Below are 11346 nucleotides of genomic sequence, written 5' to 3' on the forward strand. Positions count from 1 at the left end.
ACACCTGAAAATGATGCATCTATCCCACATTCTCTGATACTATCCCTTTCCCCAGTCTTAATGGGATGCTTCTAACAAGACTGACTATAGAAAGATTATTAAATTGTTCTTTAAGTTTGTCACAATTCTGGAAGGAAATATCCCCCAAATACGAAGGAGGTCTTTCTTTCTGCAGTTTTCTAGTTTCTACTTTGGAATTTTTCCTCTAAAAATCTAATATGGGTTCATAACTTTAATATCATGTTAAAACGAATTTTAAATAAAATTGAAGATCTTTTCTCCAACATGAATTTTTCTGAGGAAATTCATCCACATGCTCTAATTTATGGGAAGGGGTGACCTTCATGGGCAAACAAGACGCAAGCTCTAGAAGTTCATCTCCACTGTGAGTATCTTAATGGAATTTACAGCCTCGCATTTGTCCGAATGTTTAACATGGGGTACAAGGAGTTTCCTTCCCTTTCCCCCTTGCTTACACATAGAAAATGCTAATTTATTGAATGTTACAATCCAAACCCAAAGCTTGACGCACACAAAATCTTATTTTAATGCTCTGAAGAACTATGTGGACTTTACCATACTTTCCATTCCTTAGATTCTACATTCATCCTCTCTGGCAGACACAAAAAATCCCACCACCACCCACCCCACCCCCCCCCAACGTACACAATTAAAAAAAAAAGAGAGAGGGCCACGCGCATGCTCCCTACTCAGGTCAGCCGAGCCCTCCGCCGGTGGCTCAACGCGCCTGCGTGCAGAGAGACACCTCGCTCTGTCTGCAGGCGGGAACCCACAAGGAGAACCCGGATGGAACCCTGGCGCGGCAGGGGTGGAGGTCGCTGCGGACGCTTCTGTCTCATCGCGCCTCGTAGCTTCCTGCTCGGGGACCAGACCAGAGGAGTCGCCGCCCTGCCCGGTTCCGGCGCCCACAGGCTGGATCCCAGCCCTAGCGGAGAGCGACCTGGAGCCGGAGACGGGCGCCTAAAAGAAGCCCGAGCATCCCTTGGGCCTGCGCCCAGGCTCGGAGACGGGCGGGTGGAGACCGAGCGGAGTCTTCTTTTCTCGCCGCCGGCGTCCGTAGCTTTCCCGGGCCGCTTCCCAAGCGCGCCGTCCTTAATAATGCACCAACAGGTCCTACCAGTTACGAGCTGCGTGTGCTTTACATGCACGCTTAATCATTAAAGCTCCCAACAACCCTGTAAGGTAGGTACTATTGTCATCCCCACTTGAGGAATCGAGGCTTGGATGGGACCCAGCCTCCAGGTGACAAAGCAGGATCCTAGGCTTTTGCCTCTGGAGCGTGTTTGCTCAGCTACTATATTTCCGCCCCCTTTCTCCGGGCTGTTGCCTTTAACTGCAAAGTGTACTGATGAATCCCGTCCCCCGGACACCCCACCTCCCTTGGACTGGCATGGGCGATGGCTAGAGAGAAGTTGAGTCACGTTTGGTTTGGAGTTACAGGTTTACCGTTGCACTTGGGTTGTTGTCACTGCTGAAATATATATTTTAGCATTTCCCAAAGATTTCTGTTATATGAATGTTCACTTTTAACTGTTGTGATACCTTTTCATATATACCCTTGTGCCTCATGAACTTGCAAAAACATTTTTGTTATATCACATCTTTCACTCTGCATCTTGAGATAACTCCCAAACTCTCAAAAGAATCATTCTAAAAACGAAGTATGTCTATTTGAATAAGATAATGCTCTTTTTGTTTACTGTTATGGAAAATTCCCCACATAACATAAAAATAGAATAGTGTAGTGATACGAACCCATCATTCAACTCCAACAGTTACCAACTCAAGGCCAATCTTATGCCTTCTGTCTCCACCCCACTCTGTGTGTGTGTGTGTGTGTGTGTGTGTGTGTGTGTGTGTGTGTGCGTGTGTGTACGCGCGCGCGCGCGCGCTGAAGTAGGGTATTTCAAAGGAGATCCCAGATGTCTTTTCATTTGTAAACCAGTAAGTCTGTATCTCCAATAAATGAGGTTTTTTTTTTTTCACACAAGCATACCATTATCACATCTATTTAAATGAACAATAATTTCTTACCATGATGATTCCTTTTTAACGTTTACATATTTTAGGATATTGTGATTACTAAATACCACAGAGGAGCAAATGAAAATTGTGAGGTTCTAAAATGCAAGAAAGCCTCTTGGGCGGTAAATTAATCTTTAAGGATCTTGAAAATTCCTGCTACCCATTCTCCCTTTTTGAGGGGGATAGGAGGCATGCTGCAAATGAATTTCTCTAAAAATTCTTTTGTTCAAAACAGGTACATTGTCAGTCAAAACATAGTTGGTAGCATAGTCAGGGTGGATTGGAATAGACCCTTAACTGGTCCTGTAATAATTTCTAATGAGACTGAAGCAAAGCTTTTCCATTCACTTCCTCTGTTCCCCAAAACACACATAGCAAATATACATAAGAGAATATAGAAAGATAAGCGTTTTTATGCTGTCATAATTTTATTATCAATTAGGAGAGTTTCTAAACAGAATTGTCCCTGTAGTCTTCATCACTTGACAAAAGAAAGCTTAAGATCAACCTTTAAACTTCAAATCATCTGTATTGAGTGGCAGACATCTGATTTTTAATTGACTCAACAGACAGCTATATGGCATGTCAACTTATTAGTTTACATAGAAGTACATTTTAAAGCTAGTTAATTGTGGCACAGCCACTAGAAAGTGTTTTAAGTTAATATTCTTGGCTTACTTATTGTGAGGTTTTTTTATGGCCAAAATGGGCATTTGGATTTAAATGTGTCCCTGTTAAGTTATTTCAGCGACATTCTGTAGTGTAGGACTTTGGACACTTGGAGGGTCACTTGTTTATCTGGGAGATAAAACCATTTTCTTTTTTATATATTTATTTTATTACTTTATTGATAGAACCCACAAGTGGGGGCAGAGGCAGGGGGGGAGAGAGAGAGAGAGAGAGAGAGAGAGAGAGAGAGAGAGAGAGAATCCTAAGCAGGCTCCATGCTCAGTTCAGAGTCCAATGCAGGGCTTGATTGCACACCCCTAGGATCATGACCTGAGCTGAAATCAAGAGTTGGATGCTCAACCCACTGAGCCACCCACATGTCCCAGAACTATTTTTCTAAGGTATATTTGAGCCTATCTGTGGATTATACCTTTGCTCATTGCTAAGGAGGGAGAAAAAGAGAAAAGGCCTGGCTTTCTTTCTTTTTAGGTCCTTTGACTTTCTTAGGAGGCTGTCATCAACTCAGAAACTTAAATGCCTATTAAAGCATTTAGACTTTACTTAGCAACCTAGAATATCTGCAAGGTAGGGGTTGGCCCAAAGGATATGTCTTTATTCCTCTAAATATGACTATTTACTATGATATGTATTCGCATCACCAGGACAAGATTTACAGTCTTTTCTTTTTTAAGTAATCTTTATGGCCAACATGGGGCTCAAACTCAACAACCCTGAGATCAAGAATCACATACTGTACCAACTGAGCCAGCCAGGTGCCCCAAGATTTAGAGTCTTTTGTCCTTCTGAAGAAGCTGATTTATTAGTTCTAAAATATGCAGGGAGATACATAATTTCAAAGGAGTTCCCAGTGATTATGATGAGTATCTCTTATTAAAGATTACTGTTCTAGTTACTATTTGTAAAATTATCTAAAATGTTTATGTAGAATACAGATTTTGGGCCCCTACTGTAGAGCTAGGAAATCAGAATCTCTGGGGGTGGGGCCACGAATTTGCATGTTAACAAAAAACTTTGCTGATTCCTCCATTTACTAAGGAGGAACCACTACTTTCTGGTTCTTGTCCTCAGATTGAAACAAATCTTAATCTTGGGAATACTGCTTATTTTCATTCCATTGTTTCAGCTTCTTTCTTGACTGCCTTTACTGATGGGTAGTTCTATGAAAAAGCATCATGAAATTCCTATTGTAAAAAGGGTGTCCTTCTATGAGACATTTTTCTGAAGTCTCAGTAACAAGAATAGTTGTGTTTCTCTTGAGCAACTTGTTTTCCTTTTGTGCATGGACAATATGAATCATGGACTGGTAGTGTGTTACACTTTGGAAGCAAGGAAGCTCTGAGCCAAATCTGTGTCAAAGTCTGCTTAATCAGACCCATTTGAAATTCTCTGCTTAAGTTGGAGTCAAAGCCACTCAAGCATCAAATAGTTTTACAGACTTGTCTAATCCTTAACTACGAAAAAGAACTAGTCACTGTGTCAAAATATGCCCTTACAGCGCTTAGTGAATGATTCCCTTCTCTATATCCTTGTTCATAACTGCTGGTGTCGTATGTCCTTGGTGTAGAATGAAAGGAGGGGGTGGTAGTGAAATGCCATTTCAGGGAATACAAAATGTAGCAACTTTGTTTGGAACATACATCATTGAGAACAAATTAAGCCATAACTGCAATTCACCAATAGAGGATTTATGAGTATTGACAAATTACGTGAGTCCACATCTCCCATACGTAGCTTGCTGGCAAGTCATTTATTCCAGGGTATTAGCTGTGAGTTGATAGCTTTAAGTTGGACTGCCATGCTGTCATGGTTCACTTTGAATGGACATGTTATAGGATATTTCTTGACATTGTACACATGACAGGATGGCATGTGATGTGGCTTTGTTTTAATTCAGTTAGCCACTGATTTTTAATGTGTGGGTTATATTTTACTCCCAAAGCAAAATTCTGCAGCATCTCTGGAATACTACCTGAGAATTTTGGGGTGCCATGTCGAAGAAGCGAAAATGGGATGATGACTATGTTCGTTACTGGTTCACCTGTACAACGGAGGTTGATGGAACTCAACGCCCACAATGTGTATTGTGTAACTCGATATTTTCAAATGCTGACCTCAGACCATCGAAATTGTCTGACCATTTTAACAGACAGCATGGTGGTGTAGGTGGGCATGATCTCAATAGCCTGAAGCATATGCCAGCACCATCGGATCAGAGAGAAACCTTGAAAGCATTTGGAGTTGCGTCTCATGAGGATGCCTTATTACAAGCATCATATCAGTTTGCGTATTTATGTGCCAAGGAGAAGAATCCTCATACAATAGCTGAAAAATTAGTGAAACCATGTGCATTGGAAATAGCACAAATAGTTTTGGGACCAGATGCACAAAAGAAGCTTCAGCAGGTACCTTTATCAGACGATGTGATCCATTCTAGAATTGATGAAATGAGCCAGGATATCTTACAGCAAGTTCTAGAAGACATCAAAGCCAGTCCTCTCAAAGTGGGTGTTCAACTTGCTGAGACAACTGACATGGATGACTGCAGTCAGCTAATGGCATTTGTACGATACATAAAAGAAAGAGAGATCGTAGAAGAATTTCTCTTCTGTGAACCATTGCAGTTAACAATGAAAGGAAAAGATGCATTCAATCTCTTCAGAGACTTCTTTTTGAAGCATAAGATAGCACTTGATGTATGTGGCTCTGTTTGTACTGATGGTGCCTCTTCTATGCTAGGAGAAAATTCAGAATTTGTTGCTTGTGTGAAAAAAGAGGTACCTCATATCGTGATCACACATTGCTTGTTGAATCCCCATGAACTTGTCACAAAGACCTTGCCTACAAAACTGAGAGATGCTCTGTTTACTGTGGTGAGGGTAATAAATTTCATCAAAGGACGAGCTCCAAATCATCGGCTCTTTCAGGCTTTTTTTGAAGAAATTGGAATAGAGTATAGTGTCCTCCTTTTCCATACTGAAATGAGGTGGCTTTCCCGAGGTCAAATACTTACTCATATTTTTGAAATGTATGAAGAAATAAATCAGTTCCTTCACCACCAAAGTAGTAATTTAGTTGATGGCTTTGAAAATAAAGAGTTTAAAGTTCACTTAGCATACCTTGCAGATTTATTCAAACACCTAAATGAACTTAGTGCATCTATGCAAAGGACTGGGATGAACACAGTATCAGCTAGAGAAAAGTTATCTGCTTTTGTTAGGAAGTTTCCATTTTGGCTAAAGCGAATTGAGAAAAGAAATTTTACCAACTTTCCTTTTCTTGAAGAAATAATTGTTTCAGATAATGAAGCAGCCAGCATTGGAGCAGAAATAACCCTGCATCTGCAACAGTTGAACAGCTTCTTCCATGGATATTTTTCTGTTGGAGATCTTGATGAGGCAAGTAAATGGATACTGGATCCGTTTCTTTTTAATCTGGATTTTGTTGATGATGGTTATCTGATGAAAAATGATCTTGCTGAATTACGAGCTAGTGGCCAAATCCTCATGGAATTTGAGACCATGAAGCTTGAGGATTTCTGGTGTGCTCAATTCACAGTGTTTCCAAGCCTGGCAAAGACAGCTCTACAAATCCTTGTACCATTTGCAACCACATACCTTTGTGAGTTGGGATTTTCATCACTTTTACATTTTAAAACAAAGTCCAGAAGCTGCTTTAATATGAATGATGACATCCGTGTGGCTATTTCAAAAAAAGTTCCTCGTTTCTCAGACATCATTGAACAAAAGCTACAGCTACAACAGAAGTCACTATAAGCTGATACATTTTTTAATGTATAATTTTTAATATATTCTTAATTTCATTGTAAAATTAAACTGCAATGCTGATTCTTTTCTATTTATGGTATACCAAATCCCATGGAAAAGTTCGGCTTGTTTAACTTTTCACTTTCACGTGAGGCATGTGAAACTGTTCTGAGAATAAAAACACAAGCAGCAGTAAAGACTAAGTACCACCACCTAGTTGATACATAGAATTCTTCTAATTCTAAGTGTGTGTTTAACCTGATGATGTGATACATAAAGACTCACAAGCACTAGACTATCCAGCTAAATGGTACACTAGGCTAGGAATGGAGCCAGAGAAAAGAGAAGATTTCCCAGAACATGCCTCTTCATCTTAAGAGTAAAAGTTGAAGGACCAAATGACAGACTGAGGCCTTGCATCTCTGTGAGTGTTGTTATGGGGAAGTTAATGGGATCAGAAGAGGATTATGAAATGTTATAGTGGGAGAACGGATGATTCTAGTTTACATAAGATTTACTTTTAAATGTCTTCTTTGGAGTTAGTCTTGCAGTGTCCATTCCTCTAGCTCCCGTGCTCTAAATATCATGACATTAATAAATATCCTAATATCCTATTAGTCACTCTTTGTCTTCTTTTAAATTGTATCAGGACCCCAAGTCATTGAGGCTGTTAAAAAGAAGATACCAGAGCCTCACCCTAGAGATTCTGATTTAGCAGGCCTGGGATAAGCTCAGGGCCTTCATTCTTAACCAGCTTTCTAGATGGTTCTGATGGATTCTTTGGACCTCTGGCCTCATCTTATTTTTCCTTTACCCCAGTTTTCTCACTTATTTTACATCTCATGCTATGTGTATTGTTCTAACATAGTTCAAAACTTCTGAATAGACCAGAATATAAATAATAAATAAATTGGCATGAAATCACTGTAGTAATTCAGGGCCATCAAAAAAATCCCTATGGGAATTTAAGTTAATACACTTCTGGATAATAATTTGGTAAAATATGCTTTTTAATTTTAATAAACTTACATTTTTATTTCAAAACTTTGTTATCTTATCAAAGTAGCATGCTAAAAAATGGGTCTTATAATGAAAAGCCACAGTTCCTTTCCTGCGCAATTACTGTAACCGTCTCTGCTTTAATTTTTTGTGGTTCCACCCTTCTGTGTTAGTAACGTGTTTATAACAAACACATATGCCAGTTTTGTGTTTTGTTTTGTTTTGTTTTTTATTAAGTAAACTCTAACATGAGGCTCAAACTCACAACGCCGAGACCAAGAGTTGTGTGCTCCACTAACTGAGCCAGCCAGGTGCCCCAATATATGCCAGTTTTGATTTATCAGCTTTAACTTTTTTAAGTTTATTTATTTGAGAGAGAGAGAGAGAGAGAGAGCACAAATGGAGAGGGGCAGAGAGAGAGAGGAAGAGAGAGAATCCCAAGTGGGCTCTGTGCTCAGGGATCCATCTCACAAACCCTGAGATCATGACCTGAGCCCAAATCAAGAGTCAGACACTTAACCAACTGAGCCATACAGGCACCCCAATTTATCAGCTCCTCTAGATAATAGGTAATTATTGAATTTATAAAATGTTCATCTCTCCTATTCCCAATGTTTTATTATTGTAGTATTAATTTTAGTTCCCTTCTTGATTATTCATTGCCCTTTGGGGATTTTTTTCCCTCTGGGAATTTACCTCCTAGAAAGAATTGGGGATATTCGCAAAGTTTTATTTATAAGGCAGGTAGTTACAACATTTTTGTAATAGTGAAAAATAGGGAGAAAAGGTCCTGAAGGGGAATGGAATCTGACTTAGGTGCCACCTGCAAATTGAAGTTTGTATTTTCTACACAAAACTCGACTTCATCACTATCCATCAAAATACTTTTATCAATAAACATACATATATGCTTTTCATCTAAAAACATAGTTGCATAATATCAATCCTATTTTTTTTCTAGTATAATCTAACATCAAGAGCAGTGGGAAGAATTTCCAAAGCTAATATAGGAATAAATCTGGAAGAGAATGTATAAAGTTTCATACGTATGTGTATCTAAGGATAGGAAGGAAGAAGGATGGGAGCAAGTGCATGTAATGAAGCGTGGAAACAAAAAAGCAGGACTAGAACACAAAGCCAGAAGCAAGTGACCTTTGGTGGCCAGTATTTCATTAAGTCCACTAGAATTCTGTCTTCAACTAAATTCATTAATTTCTGCTCTGAAACAAAAACCCAAAGGATTTTTTTAAAGTTTATTTATCTATTTTGAGAGAGAGAAGAGTGAGCAGTACAGAGAGAATTTCAAGCAGGCTCTGCACCATTAGCTCAGAGCCTGATGCAGGACTCAAAACCATGAACCGTGAGATCGTGAGCTTCACCAAAATCAAGAGTCGGACACTTAACTGACTGAACCACCCACGTGCTCCAACTAAAAGGATATTTTAAAGGGAATAGCTGAGCTTTTAATTCATTTTTGAATTCAACAGTTTTATTTCCTCCTGATCAAATTAAAGAAACTAGTGTCTGCTAAATGGAGAAGAAACTTGGATTTTTTTTTTAATTAAAAAAAATCTCCCACAAAGATACATGTGTTGGCACTTATAAGTCATGTGTTGGTTTCTTTTTCTCCCAAGAAAGAGATAATTTTATTTTTACTATACAATTAAAGTCATTGGAAAATTGCAAAAGGAATCAGGATGAAGACGTAATCTTTATGACCAGCAGATGTCACTCTCTGTACATTATGGGTTGAGAGTACATGTAACTGCATCATAGATTTTGCCAAATATCTGATCTTAAACATCTCTAGAAAAAGGATTAGTAGCTCAAATTAAAAATGTCCCCCTGTGCCTCTCCTGGCTCAAAATTGGCAGACAGAACAATGGTGGGGCATTGAGAAACTGGTAGGAAAAAGAACATATAAATGGCTTTTTCTCTAAAACTGACTTGAGCATATGAATCTTTTGACATCTTAGCTACTTTTCTAAGCCATCAAAGGCTACCTGAAATGGGTGGATAGGTCAGCACGTACTCCTTTGCTATTCCATGACAGTTAATAAGGCTAACAGAAGTACCAAAGGCAAAGCCATACCCAGATAATGTGTCTTTTCCAGTGAGAGTAAATTGCTGTCACTTCCATGATAGAAGAGATCTAATGTAATACACCTGCCACTAAGTGCCCATATCAGGGCTCATTGTTGGTCTCTGGTCTCTGCTGTTGGCAGGTCAGGCACTCAGTAGGTCAGTCTTGGTGAGGGGACGTCCATGTTGCTGATCCTGTGTATAAGCCAACAACCTTGCCAACATGGCCACTCTTGTACTTGGGCCCATTGAGCTGTCATTAGGATGACTGGAAAAAGAGGCTAATAGATACATCTTGTCCTAATTATTGAGAGCCTCCTCTGTCTTTATATAGGTTCAGCTAGGCCATTGAGAAGCCCTCAAGCCAAGGTCAGCTGTCATAAGAGACCCATATATACTTTAGTATTCCTGCTACTCTCAGTCATTTGCTGGAAGCAGCCCAGGGAAGTGTGAACCAGCCCAGGTTTGGTGATGAATTTCAGAGTACAACAGCTGGGGCTCATGGTTAATTATGTCCCCCTGTAGTTGTGTGTCTAGAAAGTACATTCTTATGGATGTACAGTGTCCTTTGGTGAACATTCACTGGAGCACAATAATCTTCAATTCTCTGCTTATTCTAAGAGTTCCATCCATATACTTCAACCCCAGATCTTGTCACTTGTCTTATAAATCTGTTCTTTCCAAGTCCTGAACAGTCATCAAACCCTTAGTAACTGCCCTGGGATACTAGAGTTTAGATCATACTTATGGACAGTGCTCGCTTCAGAAATAGTAGACAACCAATTGTAGTGCTCAGAATTCTCCTTAGGGTATTTCAGAAACGTACCCGATTGAGGTGGTAATGCACCAGCCTATTGGGCAAAAATAAACTATAAACCAGACCTAAAATTCTTGTTAGTCAGCTGGTCATAAGTAACTGGTCATGTAGCCAAAGTTAAAGACTGAGGAAAAGGAAACCTTGTAACAGGAGTAAGTGTCCATGGAGTTGACCCTTGCTTTGTGCACTTGCTTGTGCTTTCTAGACCTGCTTGATCTCTCTGCCTTGTATGCCATTTCTCCTTGATGATTGATGGCTGCTGTGCACAGTCCAGTTAATGGCTTGCTGGATCACACAGCTCCCATGGAGCTAGTTCTCAAAAGGGAAATCAGCTATCTTCAAAAGAGGGTGTGGATTTGCTCCCAAACCCTAGAAGTATATGCTTTGATTCTCCTGTTGGCATTTGCCCAAGGCTCCACACAGAATCCTGATTTGCCGCATTATGTGTCGTTGGATCTGCTGATCTTAAGTTTCAAGTGACAGAGTAGCTAGCGCTACCACATGGACTTTCTACAGAGCCTTTTCCAATCCACGCAAAACGGTCAGTGTTACGGTAAATGGGTCAGAGTGATAGACTCAAATATGGTGTATATTGCCTATAAAAGCCAAAAGGCCCACCAAGCATCATGCCTCTGTTGCAGTGGTAGGTAATAGAGGATACAGCCACTTGGGTTTCAGCTCGAAAGATCTATTGCAACATGCTCCAGACCATTAGCACATCAGAAACTTCACCAAGCCACATGAGTCCCTGGATTTTTACGGGGTTTACCTCTCACTCTCCAACCTCACATGCATTTTACTAAGGCATCTCAAGTACTGTTTACTACCTTCGTGTCAGATCCAGTCTGCATTTCATCAGTGAAGTGGACCACTGTGATATACTGAAATGTCAGGATGACCCCAGTCTCCCCTATTGTAACAGACAGTAGGTTAAGGTAGCCCTAAGGG

The 11346-nt window shown here is 40.0% G+C and overlaps 1 protein-coding gene across 1 annotated transcript; it reads left to right on the forward strand.

Annotated features, from left to right (window-relative positions):
* The first annotated feature begins 759 nt into the window (after positions 1 to 759).
* ZBED8 (zinc finger BED-type containing 8) lies at positions 760 to 7114 on the forward strand. The gene is made up of 2 exons (XM_030328145.2): positions 760 to 1203; positions 4676 to 7114. Exon 2 carries the CDS (start codon positions 4725 to 4727, stop codon positions 6507 to 6509), a length of 1785 nt encoding a protein of 594 aa, XP_030184005.1. The 5' UTR covers positions 760 to 1203; positions 4676 to 4724; the 3' UTR covers positions 6510 to 7114.
* Positions 7115 to 11346: the final 4232 nt, after the last annotated feature.

Source organism: Lynx canadensis, chromosome A1 (genome assembly GCF_007474595.2).
Source record: "Lynx canadensis isolate LIC74 chromosome A1, mLynCan4.pri.v2, whole genome shotgun sequence".
Classification (NCBI taxonomy): domain Eukaryota; kingdom Metazoa; phylum Chordata; class Mammalia; order Carnivora; family Felidae; genus Lynx; species Lynx canadensis.